The following is a 22788-nucleotide window of genomic DNA, read 5'->3' as shown; positions in this document are numbered from 1 at the left end:
TAATATCAAGCTGACTGAAGCTATGCTAATCCGTAGTTTCCCAGGTCTCAGTCAGACCACCATCACCATGCCTCAGACTTGGAAAAAGGAAAAATAGCTCTTGAAAACAAGCAGACAACCAACACCTTGAGCCGGACTCCGAGAAGACTAAATGTCGGCGCCAGACCATCAACACCATGATCCAACGCGAGAGTATGCAAGAGGAATAAGGACCATCAACACCATGATCCATCGCGAGAGTCGGATGAGGGATAGAAAGACCATCAACACCATGGTCTATAGCGAGAGTAGGCGTAAGAAGTAGGGGTATCATCAACACCATGGTCCACCAGGCAAGCAGGTATCGCAATGAAGAAGACCATCAACACCATGGCCCAAGCTTCGAGATGAGTTATTTCTGTCTAAGCACCACGTGCTTTCTCGACGTAGTCCTGACTTGGAATTTCGTATTCTTTGGCGAAGTATGTCTCCGCATGCTTGCCAAGCCAGTTGGTCATCTTGGTGAGCTCTTCACGAAGTCGGTTGACAGATTGCATATCCATGTTTGTCTGGGCGATCAACTCTGGGAGGGAGACTTTGAGATGTTAGCTTTATGATTTGATGGTTGGGAAGGAAGCTTACCAAGGAGGCGGCACAAGTGTTCAGCCCCATATGTATCTCCGGCACCCTTCCCTGCTAGGTCACCTTTGTTGGACATCCAAGATTCGCGGATCTCGCTATATTGCTGACGCTCAAATCTAATTCAAATGTGTGAGCTGTGGTCAATTTGAGGAGTTAGTGCTAGCTTACCTGTAAAGAAGAATACGTCCAAGGCACTTGTCAAAATAGTCCTTCAAACCGGCAATGACTTCCTCCAAGATGTCTGCTTGGGCACTGCCTGCCTGCCTCTTAGGCATCTCGTACTCCAGATAGTCGTCCAGGATTGAGTTGACCGGGTGAGCACTTGGAAGAGGCACAACCTGCTGGTTTTTTGTGACGTTCTCCCAATCGTCAACTAGGATCGCTTTGATATGGTCCGGGATGACGAGCTTAATCGACGGTCTTGCGTGGAAGTTCTCCTCCTGTTGCTCCGTCAGATTGCTGGTGGTAATGATGCCAGCAAGTGGCAGAGACACATTGGCTGGGATGCCCGTATAGTACAATCGATTGTACCTGTTTACCTTCCCCCTCCGCCTAAGTTCGGCGAGTTTTGGGTGAACCAAAGAAGGTTTATCCCAGCGTGGGGCGGAGGGGGCGTCCAGGAGCATCCGGCGCTTGTACCGACTCTCCCGGGCAAGGTAATGGTGGCCGGGAGGTGGTAACAAAAGCATCTCGTCAGGCGCGAGACAGTCCTCCCAGGCATACCGTCCTTTGCCATTAGTGGCTCGGACGCAGCCGTTGGGAGAGCCTGCTCTCTTGACCTTGGGGGCGCTGGTTCTTCTGGCTGATCGTGGCATTTCGGGATATTGGTCAAACGTCGCTGGTTCAGAAGAGAAAACTCACGAAGCTGCTGCGAAGTGACCACCCCCTTTAAGTACTGCCACGAAAAGCGCATCCCAACTTTGGGACAATGACCAACTGAATGACAATAGCAAGAGCCATTGATGGACCACGCCCGAAAACCTAACAATAGGCAAACGCACCCCACGAACCACGACAATAGGAAAACGGATCGCTTAAACACCACGAAGCAAAAACATCAATAGAAAACAGACAATACTTACATGCTCTAAATCATAGTCCCTATTTCTCCTAGCTCCACCACGTCCGCCTTGCGCGGCGACAGAGGTATGACGCTCCTCGCTGCCTCGAGCAGAACTGAAGTCCGAGCCATTTGCTCGTTTCTTCGACACCGATTTTGGCGCTCGTTGCAGGGCCTTCATCTGGTTATGCAGCTGTGCTGCAAGCTCTTTGTTCTCATCGGTGAACTTTCTGACTCGGTCTCCAGGAACCCAGTCATCCCACTGTTTGGTACGGTCAGGAAGGTTCAACATTTTAACAGAGGGATAAGGGTGATGGAGATATGTGGTTTTCCCTCTTGTGCCTGACAGAGAGAAAGAGACAGTACATCGGCGCTTGGCTAGACAGGGAAGGGAGATTGTCGGGTTTAAACTTATAAAGTGAGGCAACTCCACGCTCACGTCCTTCCCAGCTTCGGAAGGAGGTGTGAGGTGATGTAGAGGCGGAGAGACTTACAGCCGCCACAAAAACCACAACAGATAAACTCTCAACGAAAGTCCAAGAAACAGGGCACTTACAGTATTCTTCCATCCTTTATAGTGAATCCGGTATTGCCAGTTATTGCCCCCCACAAGCCTGCAGTCCAGCACTTTCGCCTCATACAGCATATCGTGATGAAAGCAGAGAACCCTCTCATCCTTGGAGAAAGGGGAAGCAGGTCCTGCAGTCTTTGAAGGCGCCATCTCCGCGCTGTTATTAAAGCAAGTCGGAGCTAATACTACTATTATTCTCCTGGATGTTGCTTTGCTGGCGTTGTTCACGTGTCTGGTACGGCGATGCGGAAGTTGCGGATTTGGTGTTTTGTCTTGTCCAGGAGAAGACGGGGAGGAGCCAGCTGGGATCTCGAAGCGAGGACGAGACGAGCCGTTTTTTCGAAGCGCGTTCTTTCAACGCGTCTCCCCCGCCAACACCAGCTATTGGAGCACCTTTGTGTCAGTCAGTGTTGTGTTGTTTCCGCCACTGCATTGCAGATGATTGCAGACAGGTTTCTGCTTATTAGATATATGCATCAACCAATTCGCTCATTACCAGAGTCGGACAAGCCCTTAACTAGCTAGCTGAGCTGAGCTGAGCCAGCCATACTGGATAAATCCACAAAAATAACGTTGCTGTTGCTGTTGCTGTTGCCACACAGTCGTTCTCACTATGGCACCGACCGAGGCAACCATCCTCTCCAGCTTCCTCCTGCCTCCCGCTCCCCTGCCCTCTCTCATCTCCCTCAAAGCCTTTACCGAGCTATTCCCACGCTCACAGCAAGCTTCACCTCAGATTAAAGCACTATATCGGGATCTACAACGGCAACGTGCCCGGCTTACTGATGCAGTTGCGCGCAACATAGCTACAGAAGTTAAACGAGGGAATGCGCAGCGACGGGCAGTTGTAAGGGCGCGGAGACGGGCGGAAAATGAGGAGCAGGATGATGAAGCCGATATTGAGAATGCCGTAAGTACAGGATATGAGCGTAACTACCACGGCTGTTGCTGATCGTTCCCCAGCTGTTTGGCCCGGTATCGAGTTTACCGACCTCTAGGCCGCATACTTTGACATCGATACTACCTGACCTGGAGAGCGCTGCTGATGATGTTGAGGATGAGATCCTGAGGCTTGAGGAGGAGGCGGATACTCTCCTACAAGACATGCAAGGCACTGCTGGAGGGCTAAGTGACCTACGGTATGGTAGACTGGCGAATGAGAAACTCCCAGGGCAGATCTTGGAAGGTCTAAATAGATTGGAGAGCGCTTGCACGAAGACATGAAATCAGTGGCTTGGAAATCACGCCGGAAGTTTGCGACTAAACAGGCGTTTTGATACCCAGTGGAATTACATATGAATACTATAATAATAAGTTCGTTGAGCCCAACATTACTATCAGATATCCTCCTTTAACCATTTTCCCGTACCCATTCATGTGACAACATTTACTATACAAGAATTAGTTATTTCCCCAAATTCAGTACGATATTCCATCGCCCCGTGGTGCACCTACGCGAGCGGGAGGAGCTGCGGCCCCACCTGGTGCGGCTCCAGCAGGTCTTTGAGGGGGAAGAGTCCTCTTGCTCCTAAGGCACAATTAGTACATCATATGTAATAGGGATAGGTGGTGACGTACATAATGGTTCTGCTGATGAACGAAATGCCAATCATGAACGCCCAGCTAGGGACGGTAGCGAAAACCCACAACACATAGCCAAGAGGAACGGCAAGCCCGTACACCGCGAGAGGGCCATCGAATGGATGGAAGGCGCTGATATACTTAGGCTTTGTCTTCCACTCCTTGGAGGAACGGAGATCAGTGAAGGTCTTGACCGTGGTCTCTGTAGCATTCAATCCCTTGACACGAATATCAACGTTCGCTGGTGGCGCGGAGACCTCCATAATCCATAAGGCTGGAGGCCCTGCGCCCCATGAGTTACAGAGAACTGGTTGGTCATCGCAGTTCAAGTATCCCGTGTTAGGAGAAGTTGGATCCGTAGACCACAGCGCGGCAGTCTGATTCCACGCAGTCTCTGCGGCGAGGCAGTGGCCGAAACATGTCTTGTTTCCTCCCGTCACCATAATCCACCACTCCTCTGGTGTAGTGCTGGCTGGGTTGACGCTTCCTCGGATGGTTTGCACCCAGCTGTCAAGGGTCAAGACGTGAAGAGGTTTGCCGGGCGCCTTAGTAGCTCCCAGATCCGGCGCATGGGCTTTGTTTGGGTTGGGGATATAGGAGGAGATCTTGTCGAACCAGTATTGGGCCTGAGCTTTGGCCTGGTCCAGAGGGGTTTCCTGTTGCGCGGCAGCGGCCAGGAGAGGCAGCGCCAGAATAGAAGCAGTAGAAAGACGCATGGCGATGACTATGAATCTAGATGGACTCAGGAGGATAGATTCGAAGAGATGCGTTGTTGGTTGATGGTTTTGATGGCGTAGGCGGCAACTAACGCGGAATTATGATGCGATGCGATGCGCGGGCGCGTCGTTAAGGCAGGTAAGGCAAATAATAGCCTAGAGGAGCGAATAGGAGACAAATGTCAAGGAGAGACTGGTTTGAGGGGGAAAACAGCGGAAGGTCGCACAAGAGAGGAGGATAGAAGGTCTGGAATAAAATGAAGAGGTGAAGAGAAAGGAGTTTGATGAGGCCAGATGCCAGGTATTAGTGCGGCGTACTGGTCCGGTCTGGTCTGGAGAATGTTGTGGAGAGAGAGAGAACTGAAGACTCAATCAGGATCCCCGAGCCAACGCCCCCTGAGCTGCTATTCGAGAAGCCCGCGCTCATTGGCCGCCGATGCGACCCGCACTGCACCGCCACTACTCCGTAATCGTCTATCGTTTATCGCAAGAAACTTTTGAACTTTTTTTGTGCACCGATTCTGGTATACCACCACAATGAATAGCATGGCGCAAGAGCCCATATCTTCCTTCACCATGTCTCTCGAAGAAAAGCTCGACAAGATCCGATCGCCAAAGCTACAGAATCAGCAGCAGGTACGGGAATTTCCGCTAGTTATAATTTTAAAATAGCCAAAGAACTGACCGAGTTGCTCCCAGACTCATGTAGTGCTGTCCGCCGTTGAAGATACCCTTCGCGACCAGAAGACGGAAGCGTCCCCAACGGGATATTTTGCAGCTCTCCTGGCGCTTCTGCGGCAATCAGTCTCGGCGACAAGCGTGAACAAAGATTTGGCTACTTCGGTAGTTTATCTTCTCGATGTTATTACACCCTATGCCCCGCAGCCTCTGCTCCGATCCAAATTCTCGCAGATCCTCACCAACCTCGCTCCAGCTTTAACATATCCCGAGGCGGATGCGCCACTCCTTAGGCCATCTATAGGATGTCTCGAGTCATTATTGGTCGCCCAAGATTCAGCAGCATGGGAACTGTCACATACACAAATCGGTCCACGACGGGCGATAGCAGGGCTCTTAAACCTGGCGGTTGATCATCGGCCGAAGATCAGAAAACGGGCTCAAGAAGCAATCACCAGAGTTTTGAAGAACCCCCCACCGAGTCCATCCCTCGACCATCCTGCGGCCGACATGTGTGCGGAGACCGCATTAAAGAGCTTAAGTGATCTCGCGGCACAGGCGACCCAGGCTGGCAAACAAAAGAAGGGCGCATCTGCAGAGCATGAACCTGCCTTAATACACGCCTTGCAATTGGTTAAGACGGTAGCTGTGGCATCGGGTGGTTGGCCCAGCAAGAAGATTGAAGCATTATGCGAGGTTCTTCTAAATATCTCCAAGTCCAGCAACGAGTATATGACCATGGCCGCTTTCGAGGTCTTTGAGATTATATTTGAAGGCATGGCCGAGGAAACATCTTCATCAAAGCTCCCGAGACTACTCGAGGTAATCTCGGAACTCCGCCCATCACAGAACGACTCCCAGCTTTTGCCGCCCTGGATTGCGGTTCTCTCGCGAGGATATGATGTTTCGGCGCAAATTACCCCAGACGAAACCTTCCAAAAACTCCCGGAGTTATTCAACCTGATCAGCTCATTCCTAGCATCCTCATCTCATAATATTAGAGTCTCTGCGGCGGAATGTTTAATCTCGTTCATGGCAAACTGCATCCCAGATACTGTCCTTTTAGAGCCTTCTATTTATGATGAGAAGGTCCTAGAGAAACTTGCCAAAGCAGCAGTAGATCTCCTTAGCGTGAAATACCAGGCCGCTTGGATGGAGACATTTACCGTCATGAGCGCAATGTTTGATGGTCTGCGTTGGCGAGCCGATCCGATCATGTCAGATGTTGTCCGAACAGTGGGCGAGCTTCGTGCCAATGGCTCCTTTACCGGAAAGAAAGAGGCCGACGAGGTTATTGGCAAAGCAATCCGAGCTATGGGCCCGGAAAGAGTTTTGGACATTCTGCCATTGAATCTGTCAAAGCCAAAGCAGGGGCAGCCTGGTCGAGCGTGGATGCTACCCATATTGCGCGACTATGTCAGCAATACTAATTTGCAACACTTCAAGACCGAATTCGTACCCCTGAGCGAGGCGATGTTCCAACGGGTCATCGACAATGGTGAGGCCGAGAAGTCAGTGGAGATTAAGATTTTCGAGACTCTTGTTCAACAGATATGGGCCTTATTACCTGGATACTGCGATCTGCCCCTTGATATTACCGAGTCCTTCGATCAATCGTTCGCTGAGCTGTTGTCAAATCTATTGTACAAGCAAGTCGAGCTGCGTCCAGATGTCTGCAGGGCGCTTCAAACTCTAATAGACTCGAATAAAGCCATAGTGGCAATTGAGAGCGATGAGGATCTTGTTCTACAAAGCCGAGTATCTAAGGCTACTGCCCAGAAGAATATCGATTATCTTTCGGGCTTCGCGAGTAACATGCTGGCCGTGCTTTTCAACGTATACAGCCAAACATTACCTCAATACCGAGGTTACATCCTGCAATGCATAAATGCATACCTGAGCATCGCACCATTAAAAGAGGTGATGGAGACCTTTGAGAGAGTCACATCCATGCTAGAATCATCACTTAAGGAGACCGTGGAGCAAACCCAAGCTGAAAAGCAAAAGAAAAAGGAGCAAAGCGCAGCAGACAAGATGCCACCTATGAGCCATACCCTCATGGACCTGGTAATCACCATTGCTATCTACCTGCCTCGAGACAGTTTCAGCACCCTCTTCAATATTGCATCACTCATCATCGTCATGGACAGTGATCCTCAGCTGCAGAAGAAAGCATATAAGCTCATTCCACGCCTGGCCGAATCTCCCGCGGGTCAGCAAGCGTTGCAAGAGCGCAGTACCGAACTACAACAGCTACTGCTGAATAGCGCTGAGAAAGCATCCGCTCCAGCTCGGAGGGACCGGTTAACAGCCATATCAACGCTCATCCCATTCCTTCCTAACGACTCACTCCACTTCATACCTTCAATTCTCTCGGAAGTTGTCATCTCCTGCAAGGAAGTCAATGAGCGAGCACGCACTGCCGCGTTTGATCTCCTGATTCTCATGGGGGAGAAGATGGCTTCAGCGTCCGGAGCAGTGATAGACAACAGCAAGGTCCCTCATATGCCAAGTGACGCCCCAGCCGTCACAGCGAACCTCGAGGAATATTTCACCATGATCAGCGCAGGCTTAGCAGGTAGCGCATCGCATATGGTATCTGCGTCAATCACAGCATTGACTCGAATCCTCTACCATTTCCGCGAGTCGATGAAAGTAGAAACTCTCAACGAGCTAGTCGAAACCATGGATCTATTCCTCACGCACAAGAATCGCGAAATCGTACGCAGCGTTCTAGGCTTCGTCAAAGTTTGCATAATCAGCTTGCCCAAAGACCTAATGGTTCCACGACTGCAAACCCTGATACCAAACTTGATGGTCTGGAGTCATGAGCACAAGGCACATTTCAAAGCAAAGGTCAAGCACATCATCGAACGCATGATCAGAAGATTTGGTGTCGAGGTCGTGGATAAGTACTGCCCAGAAGACGACCGGAAATTAATCGCCAATATCCGCAAGACTAGAGACAGGGCCAAACGGCAAAAGGAGGCCACTAAAGGGGCAGCAGGCGGCGAAGGTAGCGATGAGGAGGGCGCAGCCACAAGCGGACGAAGAAAAGGTCACTTCGAGAGCGAATACGATGAGGCTGTCTACGGCAGCGACGAGTCGGACGGCTCTGATGTCTCGGATGATGAGGTATTCGGCAAGAGCAGAAAGCCTGCTAAGAAAGGCGGCAACACATTTATCGTTGAAGATGAAGACGAGCCTTTGGATCTCCTGGATCGCAAAGCGCTGGCGAACATCTCGTCAACTAGACCTCTCAAGCAGCGCGCCCCTATGCGTACGAAAGCTAAGATGGACTTGGACGGGAAGCTCTTGCTTGGTCAGGACAGCGACGACGACGCGATGGTTCTCGATACACCCGCAGAAGGGAAGGCTGATGATGACGAGGGCGGTGTTGGTGCATACGTGAAGGCTATCAAAGGCCGAGACGCGGTACAAAGAGGACGGGGAGGACGGCTAAAGTTTTCTAATAAGCGAACTAATGATGATGATGACGAGATGGATGTTGATGGTGAAGACATCCAAGCTATCAAGAAGAAGACTGGCGGGGATTCTAGAGGTGGCAGCAGAGGTGGAAGCAGAGGAGGCGGGAGAGGCCGCGGTGGGTTCCGTGGTGGTAGTGGCAGGGGTGGCATTTCCAATGGAAGAAGAGGACTGGGAGAGGATAAAAGACATGGGAGTTCCGGACAAAGAGGCGGTGGTAGAGTTATGAAATCTCCTAGGGGTAAGAGCGGGCGTGGTAGGTGAAGAGTTATTAGCGGATTGTCAATGAATGCATTTTAAGGCTGCAAGGAGTCCTCGTTATAGGCAAGACAAGCAGCACTCCATCTAAAGAATTTTTACAACGTCTCACTATTTTCTCGGTGTTTTCGTCCTTGAAACCCGGGGGGTGTTCCGGCAAAATAGGTATCCTTCAACATTGGTGGAGTTTTATCCTCTTAGTATGCAGCTTATATTATATACCAACCTAAGTACACTAGTAGACTAGACAGAGTCGTATGGTTATATCTTATTAAGCAGCGCCCTTAGACTTCAAAAGGATGGCGAAGAGTCCGTATGCTGGTCGTGGGTTTACATATCCATTTAACTTAATCAACTAAGAGAACCCTAATACTAACCTCATTTAACGTAGTTAATTTTACTCCACGCTTCTACATCTACTCGAGACTTATTAATCCCCAGATATCGGGTATAAAGACTTCCATCGAGAAATTTCCCAGTGGTTCACTTGCTGCCTTGGTACTATTAATTGGCATCTTATGGGCGCAGGGCGGGTACTGGGAATATTTTCTTTGACTAGCAACGATATGTATATCTTATACCAAAAACGCCCATCCCTCCACGATGAAATGAGATTAAACTTATTCTGAAAATCCCATGACAACTTCGCCAATTTACCCGCTCCCTCAAATAGAAATAAAGAAGCTCTTCTCCCCATCCTTCGGCTTAACAAAAGCCCTCCTAATAATAGGATCCACGCATGAAGTCCTAATCCTCTCAGGGGTAGCCGGACTCTCCAACCTCAACAGCCCATCATCATTTGCATCCTTCCCCAGCTCAGCCTGGACCCCATACTGTTTCCTCGCCGCCTTCAACGCGTCACGGATGGCGAAGAACACCACACTGCCCATGAAGAGAGGTGGCTCTCCAACACCCCTACTTCTTTGGATCGTCTGCAGATTCTCCCACTGCACGTCCTTCAGCATGGAGACGTTGAATTCCTGTGGAATGTCGCGGAAGCCGGGGATTTTGTATGCCCCAGGGCCGCGGGTCGCGAGCTGACCTTTCATCGGGCCGCCGCGGAACCATAAGCTCTCTTCCATTGTGAACAGGCCCATGCCTTGCACAAAAGCACCCTCGATCTGACCATAATCTATGGAGGGGTTGATCGAACGGCCGATATCCATCTTGATATCGGCTCGCAAGCACGTCCAGTCACCTGTTAGTGTATCTACTTCGACCTCGGCAGCTGCGACGCCTTGAGTAAAGTAGAAGAACATTTGTCCGGTGTTCGGACCCCATACGTAACCAATATCGGGGGTTTTGTAGAAGCCGTTTGCTGAGAGATTTATCCGGTCGAAATATGCAGCACTTGCAAGTTTCTTCATAGCGGCATCTTTTCCCAGCCTCTCGCGGTATGGTGCCAGTCGTTCGTTGATCTGAGCACATGCGTTGAAGATTGCATATCCGTTTAAGTCAGAAGAAGCCGATGCAGCTGTTGATGATGTGTTCGCAACGGTGTTGGTAGATGTCTCGGAGATGTGAACATCTTCAAGAGGCACTCCTAGAGCTTCAGCGGCTATCATTGTCATCTTTGTGTGGAGGCCTTGTCCCATCTCCGTGCCACCGTGGGCAACAAGAACCGTTCCGTCGTGGTAGATATGTACCAGAGCACCAGCTTGATTTAGGAAGAGAGCTGTGAATGATATGCCAAATTTGGTTGGAATTATTGAAAGACCCCGTTTCTTCCATTTGTGGGAGTCGTTGAACTTTGTAACTGCGTCGCGCCGCTTAGTATATGAAGTTTCTTCGTGTACCTGCTTATACATAATCGGGACATGCCAGTCCTTTAAGCTCTGGTTGAAATGTGTCTCCTCATTTGGCTTGTAGAAGTTGATCTCCCGCAGTCTTTCCACGGGAATGCCGAGCCGATCTGATATCTCTTCCATGTAAGATTCGGCGATAAAAAGACCCTGGGGTCCTCCAAACCCCCGGAAAGCTGTGTTAGACATTGTGTTTGTTCTGCATAATCGTCCTCGAACATGTATGTTTGGAATTTTATAACAGCCATCAATGTGGGACAGGGCTCTATCGCAGACAGCAGCACTCAGGTCCTGTGTCCAACCTGCATTACAGAACACATCCGCATCGAGTGATTGGATTTTTCCATCTTTATTCACACCAACTTTCCAGCGGGCAAGAAAAGGATGTCGCTGGCCAGATGTGATCATATCTTCATCGCGATTTAGCATGCATCGAACAGGACGGCCAGTCTTTTTTGCACTTAGTGCCACTATTCCAGTGAGCTGGATTGACCGCGTCTCTTTGCCACCAAAGCCGCCCCCGAGACGCTTGACTCGAGAGACCACCTTATTTGCAGCGACGTCGCAGACCTGAGCAACATATGTTTGACTTCTTAATATTAGCAAAATGCACACGCCTAGAGTGCCAGATGTCACTTACGTCTCGGTTGGGTTCTGTGTGCTGGCAAAAATTTCCATTTCACCATCTTCCGGCTTTGGAATTGCAACACAGGCTTGTGTCTCAAGATAAAAGTGCTCTTGGCCGCCTATTCTCGTAACACCTGTGAATACATGATCGGCATTGTTAAATGCTGTTTCCGTATCGCCATTGTTTATATACCGATGATGTTCAAAGAAACTCTCCTGCTCAATGGCCTCCTCTATCGTGAAAATGGTCGGTAGTTCCTCATAATCCACCTTGACAGCCCTTGCTCCCGCAGTAGCATGTGTAGCACTATCTGCTAGTATAATACCAATAGGCTGCCCAGCAGTGAATACTTCGTTGACGGCAAAAAAAACCTCATCGCAGACAGGAGCTCCCCACCGGTTTGCCTCGGGCGAGGGCATATCCGTGTGATCAAGCCACTGAACTACGCCAGGTAGATCCATGGCGGGTGAGTAGTCGACAGAAGTAATCTTGGCGTGAGCTTTGGTTGAGAGTACAAGACAACCGTACAGCTCGTTCTTCTGAACCGGTATATCGTCGGTATATTGAGCCTCTCCACATGTCTGTTTAAGCGCCGCAACATGCGGATTAGCCTTTCCTAGAATATTTTGTTGGTAGGCAATGGTAGAGTCATGGTCTTCTTTCCCAGTGGAAATCATTCTTTCGATCTCATCAATAACTTCTTCATCCACATCTGCCTCGTTGACTTCCAGCTTGGAGAGGACCTCGTGGTAAAAGCGATAGAAAAATCCCAATGCTAGTGATTTTCTATAAGTGGCCATACCACCTGGCACACCAAATCTAAGATCGAAATCTGCTTCTAAAGCATTCATGGTGCCCTCAAGGGTTGATGGATCTGTAAACTTTTTGCCTATGAGGTATGCTCCAGCTTTCTTAGCAGCTATCGTCGTCGGCGCCATCCCGCCGTAGATGAGGTCAGCACTGCTAACCACACATGAAGCATTCAAAGAGACTCGGAGCGCAGCGTTGACAATAGCAATGTCATCGTCTTTCCGTTTCGACTGCTTGTAGGCCTGGAAGAACTCTCCCTTGCTACTAGTCACGGGGATCCGAATACGAGCAATAATGCCATCGGGTGGGAGAGCAGTCAGTCGATAGCCTTTGAAAAACTCGGACATGGGGATTTCAATCTCCTTATCCAATGACTTAGCCACTAATATAGCGTCCGAAGCAACGAATACTGGGTTAAGATCGGAGATGGGGGACGCAGTCGCCAGGTTTCCAGCGGGTGTGCCAACATTTCTTATCTGACGACCTGCGAAATATTTGAGCTGTTTATGAACCGCAGCAAATACCTGACCTCTGACCGGCCCATAGTGTTCGATTGCTTGGAGAGCGATGGATTCCAAGTCGGTCAGGGTGACGTTCCCCCCAATTTCTAAGTGATCTTTCTTGAAGGAGAACTGGCGTAGTTCTGGAATGTCACCAACGAACACCGAAACTGTGTACTGCATAGCTTTGAACTTAATCTCGATCTGAGTCTCCGTACTCCCGCCAATAATTTTGGCAGACGGGTAAACACTCTTAATCTCCAATAGCTGTTGTAGAGTGACTGGCCGATACCATTTCTTCCTTTTGTTTCCCAGCGCTAGAGGCCGGAATTCATGCTTCCTCAGTGGAGGAGGAAATATTAACTCCGTATCTGGATTGTATTCAATGAATCCTGGTGGCGTAAATCGCTTGATAGGCTGATCATCTTTAAAGCCGGCGTCCTTGCAACACCCCCCAGACTTGCTCCCACCATTTACCATACAACATCCACCGGCCGCGGCTTTTCCACAGGACTTTTGAGCACTGAATGTCTGAGCGGCATCAAGAATCGGGCGATAGCCAGTACATCTGCAGAGATTTCCATCAAAGGCTTCCTCTATATCGTGCTCTGATGGGTTGGTATCGTTTCTAAGCAGAGCGTACAAACTCATCACTATGCCTGGTGTGCAAAAGCCACACTGGCTGCCGTTGCCTTTGGCAATTCGCTCTTGTGTCGGATGAGGCCTCTTAACATTGCCAATGCCCTCAATTGTGATGACATGTTTCCCATCTACACTGACCAGCGGTGCTAGGCAAGCATTGACGCTAGCATGATATATCTTCTTTGTGGTAGGGTTGTATTGGGATACAACGACCGTGCATGCTCCACAACCGCCCTCAGCACAGCCCAGCTTTGTGCCCGTCAGCCCTATTCCACGAAGGTATTCGAGAAGGGTAACTTCGGGATCGATGTCGTCGAGGACGACTCGTGTGCCATTGAGGTAGAAACGGAGGGTATCGTCGTATGCGGTAGTAACGGAAGCGAGGGACTGGGTGGCGGAAATCGAAACTGCTGGTTCAGGAGAGACTGCGATGGGCGCCATGATAAAAATTGACTGGAATTATAGAATTCCGTAACAATGGATTGCCCACATCAACAGCTAACAGTCAGCTGTTGAAGGGAGGCAAATGCTCGATTTGTTGTTCACCGTCAAACAAGAGTGACTCTATCTAGGTACCTGTTCGGATGTCATGGAGATGGGGACTTGGGAAGAGAGGACTTGAGAAGAAGGGACTAAAAGAAAAACGAAAATAGAATTCAAGAGATAACGAGATAATGTCTCTTTCCTGAAGACATGAACGATATCGCGGCCAGCGGCGTCTTAAGTCGGCCCTTGTCGACAAGTGCGGCGCTTGTGGCGGGGGGAAGATCACGACCTGCCAAAAGCAAGGGCGGTAAACGGGAATTTGACAGTTTAACCCAATCACATAACAGCTTGATAAGAGGGAGCTTGTGAATGGCCGAAGCAGCACAGAATAATCTTGTGATATGTGAAAAGGAGCTCGGCGCGGGGAGAAATGCGCGCTAGGAAGACGGCCGATTCCGACGCGGTGGCTGACTCAGCAAGTCGAGCATGTACTTGGGTACTTGGGTACCTAATAAGGGCCTACTGTATGGTGGGTTTACTGTTTGTTTGTGATTATGGCATACCATACGGAGTAGGCAGAGTAAGCTACATGTACCTTGTGGTATTACAACAACTGCAGGGCATATAATGAAAATAACCTCAAGGGCTTGCGACCAACACTCGGGTCACAATCATCATCCGAGTCATCACGCGGTCAATTTGCATGCTGTTTATTATATTGGTGTTGGTTTACCGGATTTCCGTCGTCCATACCTAGTACCCGCCCTTACTCTATGTACCTGCCTTCAAGGTACTGCCAGCTCTCATACCAGTCCCAATAGTTCAAGAAATACAAATACCTATCACTGCCTCGAGACATGCAAGGCTAACAAACACGCAGAAAATCCCAGCCTCACCCGTTCCAAAGCCTTCCGTCCCAGAGGCTTCGGTGTCTTGGGTTCCCAGAACAGTCGCCACGAATATTCTTGGCTCGGGCACCAAAAGCATCGCGTACTTAATACCTACCTAGGTACCTACCCATTGCTCCCGCCTACACTCGTTCCATCATTGTGACGAACCGCGCCTCTTCTGCAGCCATGATTCCATCCCCCAAGAGGCCAACCAACGAGCCTAGCGAGGCAAGCATACTCGCGGCTGAGACTTTCCTAAGGCAAGAATTTGCGGAGAGAGACGGAGATGGCATCGATGAGGAAGATGTTGGCTCGTTTGACAAAGGCATCTCATCTCTGAGTTTCGCGACCTCATCTCAACTTCACCCAAACATCTGATGACTACGAGGAAGATAACACATGTATTTGTACTCTTCATTTTCCCTGTCCACAGTATGAGCCACTTATTCCAACTTCCCGATGAAACCTTGAGGCATTTCCGGATCCATACTCTAGAGGACCAAACGGGGTTTCTGCCTCTATGAGAGCTGCTGCAAATCCCGACCCGCGCGTCCTTCGAGCTGTTCTCGCGCGCCAAGAACCAACCGATCCTTCAGAAGACGGTGGTAACAATACATCAAATACTTTCGGACCCAATAGCGCAGTTCAAACACTAGGCCAACAGCCAATCAACACGCCTCTCCTGCAGGCGATTCGGTCTCAGTTGGTTCGGAATGTTGACATATTACTCGAGTCTGGAGCAGATCCAAACGGAATTGATATAAAGTCTCTTGAAACATATCAATCTTTTTTCCTCCGCTTTCGACCCAGCATCCCAGACTATGTCGATATTGATGGCGACGTCGCGGACAGGAAACCGCTTTTGAGATGCATGAAATTATCGTAAACAGCAGCAATTACCACGGAAGAGATAGAAGAAAGAGCTCATGCCACTACACCATTCTGGATGTCTTCTGAGGTTTCGGCGCTGGACACTTTCCCCGGAGGAGCGGAGATGCACTCTCTAATCGCAGCGGCAAGGCAACCCTCTACCCAAATATTCGATAGAGTGCTTAAAGCCGGGGCTGATGCTTCAAGCTGGACTTCAAAAAGAGTCCTTGATTCATACAGTCCGACGATTTCCAGTCTCGCAATCTCGAGCCCCCAACACACTACGGTTGAAGCAAATGTTCCCATGATACCTCACCTCCTTTCTCTCGGCTTTGATCTAAATTTAGCTCCACTGAGCACATCACTCACATGCTTGACTCCTGTTATGAGTACTTTCCTCACCATCGACACTCCACCAGTCTCCCCTAAACCCGTGGAACCACCTTCAAGACTTTCAGCTCCTGGTTTGCCTCCAGCATTCAACCTCCGCGCCTACACATCCTTCCTTTCCCACGCTTCACCGAGCCTAACTCTTACCACGCCCATCCTCGCTATCCATACTTTCCACTTAGCTGTTGCACATGGCTCTCTCCCCCTCCTCCAACACATTATGTGCACCTTCTAATATCACTAGCCTACATAGCACTAACCGCACTAGGCTATACCTTGCTACAAATAGCATGATTACCCCTTTCTGCTGCCCATATCAGAGTCCATTCACTTGCGGTCTCAAAGTCTATGCACGACACGCGGTCACTAGCTTATCCTCGGTCTTGTTCTATCACCCCTCCTGGACTAGGAACATCTCAAGCCCCTTCCACCCTCCAGCAACAAAAGCAGAGGAGAATTACCACACTTCACAGACCGCTCTTATAGACTATGTTGTCTTGAAACTAACTCAAGATGTCCGCAAGCAAGATGTTTTCGGAAACACATCTCTACATTACCTCGCCTCACACGTCGTCCCAAACAAGAATTCGATTTCCCTCTTACGCGCTGTGGAAGGTGGGGAAGAGGGTTGGGGCAATATCAGAAATCCGTGGGGGTTAGTGCTAAGGATTTATTCGATGGAGACGAGGCCGAAGACGAAGTGCAGAAATGGAGGAACGAGAATGAACGAGAATTGAGGGCAATGAAGAGGAAGAGGGATGGATGTTGGGACAGGAAGTTACCAAACGAATGGCGGCGGGAAATAGGGGCAGAGGCAGCGCGAGAGGTGGAGGGGGGGTAGTGAGAGGACGAGGCGGTCGTTGTGGTCAGTGCCGCAGAATGATGGATGAGCATAACGAGGAGTTCCCTTATCATGTCAGGATTTCAACTGAAGGTCTCTAAGCGTTAGTTCGTTTACGAACCCCCCTTTTTCGTCGTTTGCTTCAAGCCTGGCTCCCGCTCTTCCCTGTGTCATCTCGCTTAAAGGAAACCCGCCTTTTCTCTTCTGCTAACGGCCCCCCACTCTCCCTTACTACCGAGATTTAGATCGGCTTGGTTGTCTAAGAGCGGAAGCCAAGATTAGCAAAAGAAGAGAGGGGTAAGAAATGAGATAGTAAAGGAGAGCTACTTGTAAGCTATTTATTAATATAGTTACTAGTAGCTTGTCAATATATTCTTACCCCCTCTTCTCTTCTCTTTATTCTTTACATTATTATCCTTCTTTAATCTTAATCTTAGTCTTATTTTATACTACTTTAGGATTTCTTTCTTTTATTCTCTTTACTCTGCCTTATACTCTCTCTGTTGCTCTTAAAAAAAAAAGAGGACTGATATTTCGCTTAGCAAGAATTAATACTTAGTACTAGTAATATATTTTTGAGATATTCCCCCTCCTATTCGCTAAGCGACACCTACAACAGTGAATAGCTGATGCAATACTTCCTTGCTTTTCTCCTACATTTATCCTCGGAGTGACCTCCATCTCCGCCTCAGCACCAACTTTACTTCCACTTCGCTAGGGTGGTCGTAATACAACAAATATAGCTCGTTAGTATATTCCTACCTTAGAAGGTACTTTGCTCACACGTTACAGGCAATTGCAACTACCAAAATCTTCATTGTCGCGCGACATTCAAGGACCGCTACTTCAAGTCAACGTAATATCTGGATGGCCAATATGAGTGGGGATGACTTATACCAATTAGCTGCCACCACCATCGAAGCTCTGAAATACGAACTGGCAGTGCTGGATAACGTCGAGAAGGTTCTGAACAGACACACGAGATTTCTACGGGCCGCACTCTCCGAGTAATCATTTAATATAGGCAGTGTTACTCTTAAGCATATATAGATTTTATACTTTTATAGGATGTGGTTTTTGTTTAATAGATCCTCCTTCGATTTAATATACTTTGCCCACCTTTAGAGAACAGAAATACAGCAATAAGTGTCCAACCACAATCCGGCACAGGTATCCTTCCCTGCCGCCGGATTCCAAGCATAGAATTGGGCTAGACTAATTCCAGCCGTCCTACTAATGCTATCACAGTTATCCCCGTTCACCACCAAGTGGAAGGTCTTGCAACTAGTCGTCATTCCAGTCTGGTAGGGTGTTGGTGTTGCAATCCCGTTTCCAGGAGCCGTTGTAGTCGGTGGTGCTGAAGTTGTAGTTGGAGGAGTGAAGCCGATGATGCCCACGCAGCAGTACGTGTCTGCCCACAACCCCGCGCAAGTTGACCCGGCTGCCGGATTCCAGGTGGTGAACTGAGAGAGGGAGATGCCGTTTTTTGATACGATTGTCGCGCATCCTTCACCTGCCGGTACTAGATAAAATTTGTTGCAGTTGGTGACCATGCCACTCTGAATAGGGGTTGGAGTGGCGATCCCGTTTCCAGGCGCTGTGGTAGTGGATGTAGTGGTGGTTGTTGAAGGTTCAATGCCGGTGATTGAAATGCAGCAATACGTTTCAGACCACAATCCGGCGCAGCTCGTTCCAGCAGCTGGGTTCCAGTTGTAGAATTGGGATAATGAAATTCCTGCAGCGGAAGCTATACCCGCGCATCCTTCGCCGGCCGCTACAAAATGGAAAGCATCACAATTGGATGCCATCCCAGCTTGAATTGGGGTAGGTGTAACGATGCCATTCCCAGTTGGAGTGGTAGTGGTGGCAGCTGAGGTGGTAGTGGTTGTCGTTGGCGGGGGCTCGCCGTATGCCTCTACACAGTACGACGAGCCCGTGTTGAAGTTTGAACATTCAGGAGTGATTGAAGGATTCTGGGAACGAGTTTTAGTAACACACTTTGAAGGCCGTTAAAGAATCAACTTACCCATCTTAGAAAATCCGGTAGTGAAATGGCCCAACTTGCTGGCATGGCAGAGCACTCAATTGATCCATCATTGTCAAACCACCAAGTACAATATTTGGTGGTGTCCGGATCATGAGGCAGAGCAGGGCTCTCATCACGACGTAGCCTTCCCACAGAGATGGCCGAGCTCGTGGGAAGCAGAGAGCCCAGAAGGAGCAACCCAGGGATAATTATAGATTGATACATTATTTTGGGGGTAAACTAAGAAGATTAGAGATGTAGTTCTCACAAACATTATTTTTATCGAAGAACCAGCTTTTAATATATATGTTGTTGTTGAAGTGGGCATCATTCTGTCTGCCATTGCATGGGTTTACCGTTTCCAAGAACCTAGGTAGGTACCTTCTCTCTTGCAGCTAAACCAATCTAACCTTCATCTTAGCCGCGGGTCTTCGACATCAATATTCTGCATCTTATTTCTTCGCCCCTTACTACCCAACTGTCATACATTTGATGACTGCATATCTGTAATCTTACATCCCCTCCTCGCCGGATAGCCAAGAGCTCGCATGATACGTTATAGAGCATCAACGCTGATTCGCTAGCCTGTCGTACATATTCTACCTTCCTAACATATTACTTTCGTCAATAACATCTTTCAATAATCTATCCTTCAACGCAGCACCACCCGGTGTAAGTTTACGTGGCACTATGTCCTTCCGATTTGTGGAAGATAAGATTGTTTATGGTGAAGAAGACGTGCCGAAGTTCGGTGAATTGCCTTTTGATCACTATGTTTTGGTAAGTGGCCCGGATCGAAATGCGACGGGACTCATAGAGATGCATCTTTAGGAAAATTGGGATATTGCGAGCCCGAAAAGTGAATCCGAGCAGAAGGCCGACTTGGTGAAGGCTTGGTTAGAATTAGGCAGCCAAGGCAGACTGGTGTGTCCTCATTCACAGTGCGGCCCCCTTTTTCCCCGTTACATTTCAACTAACATCTATCAGAGATACCACCGCATGCAAGAGGCAGTATGGTCCTCGGGGGAGGTTAAACTTCCCGAGGTTCCGACAGGGGTGCCTAAAAATCTGCAAACTCCCCAACAGCGTGCAGAAACCGGCAACGAAAGCACATCCGTCATGTGGGTGCGCACCTGGTATGGAGACAAGGATATAGAGAGGGGTCAGGCCGATGCGGCATATGCAAAGCTCTGCCAACATGTTGGTGAAGACGACGAGCAGTTTATCAAGGGAAATTGGGCTTTCGAAAACGACGAGAGGCTCGCTGATAATATTGTGGCGCCTACTGCGACCGGTGTCACACCGTCGTATGTCCAGGAGCTTTTTAACCGCTATCCAGATGTGCTTGAGGGTGGTGGGGGGTTGAGGGGGAATGTTGTGGAGTATATTGAAAGCGGCCGTATGGCGGGGAAGCAGCATTTCATGATGATCATCGCCGACAAACGAGCCTGTGAGACGGGCGCTGTTCTGCTTCTTGCGATTGATGACTTTGGCAAAATGATGCCTCAAAGACTTCGAGTCAAGGCTGGCGCGGTTCATATTTCCAACAATAATTGGATGGATGGACAAGGCCTCAACGAGAACTTTCTCGAGGGGGAAGAAGGTGAGCAGGATTACTTTTTAGGAGATGATGCATGGACCTCTCCAAGCTTCAGAATCAGACCAGAAAACTGATGTCTAGATACCTCCTGTTATTTATACACATACTCCGTAAATACATGTTCTAATGACCAATTCTTCATCTAACACAATACGCATTTCCAACTATTAGGTTGTCGCATAAGGTGCTCAAAGACCGATTTAATTGACGGAACCGACTGACAATGATCCCGTAAAGCTCTGCAATGGATGTACAAGTGTCACCTACGCATAGGGTTAGAGTTTTGATAGAAATTGAGGATCACGGACATGACCTACTAGTTTTGTCAACATGCCACTTATAGCAAGCTGCTGATGTGCCGGATGAGGTTGGAGCTGGCGGTGCGAGAGTGGGGCTGGCTGTCGCAGAGGTAGAACTCGAGCTCGGCTCAATCCATACTCGCACGCAATATGCGAAAGACACCATAATGTTTGAGCATATGCTATTGATCGATGGATTCCACGCCTTCAGTTGCGCGAGAGTGATTGAATATTTGGAGTCAATTGCGTCGCAAGTATCGCCCGAGGCCGCAATATGCCATTGGTTGCAGTTGTCTGGAGTCCCGCTTGCGGTTGCTGCTGGGGGTTCAACATATTCCCTTGTGACTGTGGAGATTAATGGATAACAACTTGACGGTATGGTGGTAGGGCTCGGGAGAACAGCAGTTGATAAGTTAGCATTGCAGTACGGACCCCAAAGGGTTTGGCATGACTCGTCCAGTTCGTGTCGGCTTGGGCGGTATTCATCGGCGGCAAGCCCAGCCCTCCAATCTTCGCTCCCTTCTGCTAGAAATGGGCAATACGTTATGCGCGCTAGGGCTAACGATATGCTAGATGATGCTGGCATTGTCCCATTGATTGTTGTGATGGTAGGGAAGTCCGGCGGCCATGTCCATTGAAGTGACCGGTTGGCTGTGAGAGTCGGGGACGCAGTGGCTGAAACGGTGCTCCAGGACCAAATTGCGGTATCGCTCGAAGTACTGCTTGTTGAAGTCGGTGGAGGCTGTTTTTCTGTATAGGATGTGGTAGTTCCTGGAGGAGATATACATATCATCTTCCCAACCATGTTCTTAAGATTCCCACAATCGTGTCCCAAAGTTGGATTCCAGCTTCTGAGCATAATCTCATTCAAACTGAAACCTATCATTTCGAAAAGCGAAGAACAAGTGTCCGATGGCTGAACAGCTCGAGTCAAACATACCGGGACGTTATCAAGACATAAAACCGTGCCCGTTGAAAAAGTTGTGTTCCAAGTCAACGGGATATTGTTATTCGTTAAAAGCCGATCTGTGGAAACTTTGAGAGCTAAGGCGACCGAATTTGGCGTGTCTGGCCCCTTTGCAGCGTAGGTACTCGTGCAAGCTGGCCTATGAAACCGATCAGTTATGTTCCGCGGTAGGAAATTGGAGTAGTGAATGCTCACGATGCTGTGGTGGTTATAGGTGCTGTTGTGGTGGCCGTCGGGGTATAGGTAATTGGATATGAACTCTTCCCGCATGAAGTTACCAGTGACTGAAAGGATACTGGGTCTTGCACTCCTGGCTCGAAAGGGTGATTCAATTGCAATTGGATTTTCTTCAAATTACAGTCAAGACATTGCATATCGGTGGTCATATTTGAGAGTTGCTCTTTGCAAAATTTATCGTCCGGGGCTCGTAAAATGGTAATTAGCGCAGAATCCCGAAATCAAAACAATACACTTATCTTGAAGACATGTCATATTAAATCGATACACAAGTTCACCGGCCATATTCAACGGATTGACAACAATGCTCGCCGCTTGCTCCGAACCAACTACTGGCACTTCAACATCATCGGTCCCGCACCTAGAAACAGCTAAAATATACATGCTATAAAGGGCCGTGGAGCAGCCAGAGGTGCAAACTTCGTTCAGATCCTCCACAATGATATCCTCAACCGGAAGAAAAAGTTTGTTAGAACATTGAGTTATGAGGGTGGAAAGCGTGGCTCGGCATGCTGCTCGAACAGATGACGGTAGGTAACCCGGTCCCGGAATTACGAAGACTTGAGCATTCGTAAGAGTTTGAATGCTGACTAGGAGCAGTAGCAATGGTAGTCTGGCATTGAGAATTTTCATTTTCATTTTCATTGTTGTGTGTGCTTGTCTTTCTCATTTCTTCAGAAGAAATTTGGAGGAAGCCTCGTTGTGACACTGATTGCTTCCCTCGGCCGGCGTTTATTTCAGGCTCCGCTATGCTGAAACAATTGGTAGGGCAGATGAGTTGATCAATTTGTGACCAACTGCATGATTTCCTAGTAACCGTGTAATCTCG

At 49.0% G+C, this 22788-nt stretch overlaps 10 protein-coding genes across 10 annotated transcripts; 5 read left to right on the top strand and 5 right to left on the bottom strand.

Annotated features, from left to right (window-relative positions):
- Nucleotides 1-401: 401 nt before the first annotated feature.
- On the bottom strand, nucleotides 402-1973 carry BP5553_03595 (uncharacterized protein; the record flags this gene model as incomplete). Its single annotated transcript, XM_032012218.1, has 5 exons — nucleotides 402-574; nucleotides 622-737; nucleotides 790-1459; nucleotides 1518-1602; nucleotides 1704-1973. The coding sequence occupies 5 exons, from the start codon at nucleotides 1971-1973 to the stop codon at nucleotides 402-404; spliced, it is 1314 nt and encodes a 437-aa protein (XP_031871911.1).
- Nucleotides 1974-2865: 892 nt separating this feature from the next.
- BP5553_03594 (Uncharacterized protein) lies at nucleotides 2866-3476 on the top strand (the record flags this gene model as incomplete). Its single annotated transcript, XM_032012217.1, has 2 exons — nucleotides 2866-3162; nucleotides 3216-3476. The coding sequence occupies 2 exons, from the start codon at nucleotides 2866-2868 to the stop codon at nucleotides 3474-3476; spliced, it is 558 nt and encodes a 185-aa protein (XP_031871910.1).
- Nucleotides 3477-3671: 195 nt separating this feature from the next.
- On the bottom strand, nucleotides 3672-4549 carry BP5553_03593 (Uncharacterized protein; the record flags this gene model as incomplete). The annotated part of the gene is made up of 2 exons (XM_032012216.1): nucleotides 3672-3780; nucleotides 3831-4549. The coding sequence occupies 2 exons, from the start codon at nucleotides 4547-4549 to the stop codon at nucleotides 3672-3674; spliced, it is 828 nt and encodes a 275-aa protein (XP_031871909.1).
- A 576-nt stretch (nucleotides 4550-5125) lies between these two features.
- Nucleotides 5126-9330, top strand: BP5553_03592 (ARM repeat-containing protein; the record flags this gene model as incomplete). Its single annotated transcript, XM_032012215.1, has 3 exons — nucleotides 5126-5185; nucleotides 5249-8969; nucleotides 9251-9330. The coding sequence occupies 3 exons, from the start codon at nucleotides 5126-5128 to the stop codon at nucleotides 9328-9330; spliced, it is 3861 nt and encodes a 1286-aa protein (XP_031871908.1).
- A 306-nt stretch (nucleotides 9331-9636) lies between these two features.
- Nucleotides 9637-13794, bottom strand: BP5553_03591 (putative xanthine dehydrogenase; the record flags this gene model as incomplete). The annotated part of the gene is made up of 2 exons (XM_032012214.1): nucleotides 9637-11362; nucleotides 11414-13794. 2 exons carry the CDS (start codon nucleotides 13792-13794, stop codon nucleotides 9637-9639), a joined length of 4107 nt encoding a protein of 1368 aa, XP_031871907.1.
- A 1455-nt stretch (nucleotides 13795-15249) lies between these two features.
- On the top strand, nucleotides 15250-15615 carry BP5553_03590 (uncharacterized protein; the record flags this gene model as incomplete). Its single annotated transcript, XM_032012213.1, has 1 exon — nucleotides 15250-15615. The coding sequence occupies one exon, from the start codon at nucleotides 15250-15252 to the stop codon at nucleotides 15613-15615; it is 366 nt and encodes a 121-aa protein (XP_031871906.1).
- A 60-nt stretch (nucleotides 15616-15675) lies between these two features.
- Nucleotides 15676-16726, top strand: BP5553_03589 (uncharacterized protein; the record flags this gene model as incomplete). The annotated part of the gene is made up of 2 exons (XM_032012212.1): nucleotides 15676-16211; nucleotides 16258-16726. 2 exons carry the CDS (start codon nucleotides 15676-15678, stop codon nucleotides 16724-16726), a joined length of 1005 nt encoding a protein of 334 aa, XP_031871905.1.
- A 1225-nt stretch (nucleotides 16727-17951) lies between these two features.
- Nucleotides 17952-19081, bottom strand: BP5553_03588 (uncharacterized protein; the record flags this gene model as incomplete). Its single annotated transcript, XM_032012211.1, has 2 exons — nucleotides 17952-18803; nucleotides 18857-19081. The coding sequence occupies 2 exons, from the start codon at nucleotides 19079-19081 to the stop codon at nucleotides 17952-17954; spliced, it is 1077 nt and encodes a 358-aa protein (XP_031871904.1).
- Nucleotides 19082-19546: 465 nt separating this feature from the next.
- On the top strand, nucleotides 19547-20530 carry BP5553_03587 (uncharacterized protein; the record flags this gene model as incomplete). Its single annotated transcript, XM_032012210.1, has 3 exons — nucleotides 19547-19636; nucleotides 19688-19780; nucleotides 19844-20530. 3 exons carry the CDS (start codon nucleotides 19547-19549, stop codon nucleotides 20528-20530), a joined length of 870 nt encoding a protein of 289 aa, XP_031871903.1.
- Nucleotides 20531-20594: 64 nt separating this feature from the next.
- BP5553_03586 (uncharacterized protein) lies at nucleotides 20595-22108 on the bottom strand (the record flags this gene model as incomplete). The annotated part of the gene is made up of 3 exons (XM_032012209.1): nucleotides 20595-20719; nucleotides 20774-21861; nucleotides 21918-22108. The coding sequence occupies 3 exons, from the start codon at nucleotides 22106-22108 to the stop codon at nucleotides 20595-20597; spliced, it is 1404 nt and encodes a 467-aa protein (XP_031871902.1).
- Between the last annotated feature and the right edge of the window lie 680 nt (nucleotides 22109-22788).

This window comes from Venustampulla echinocandica, assembly GCF_003357145.1.
Source record: "Venustampulla echinocandica strain BP 5553 chromosome Unknown scaffold_1, whole genome shotgun sequence".
NCBI classification, from domain to species: Eukaryota; Fungi; Ascomycota; class Leotiomycetes; order Helotiales; family Pleuroascaceae; genus Venustampulla; species Venustampulla echinocandica.
The sequence above is the reverse complement of the archived record's forward strand: the minus strand, read 5'-3'. Positions and strand labels throughout refer to the sequence as shown.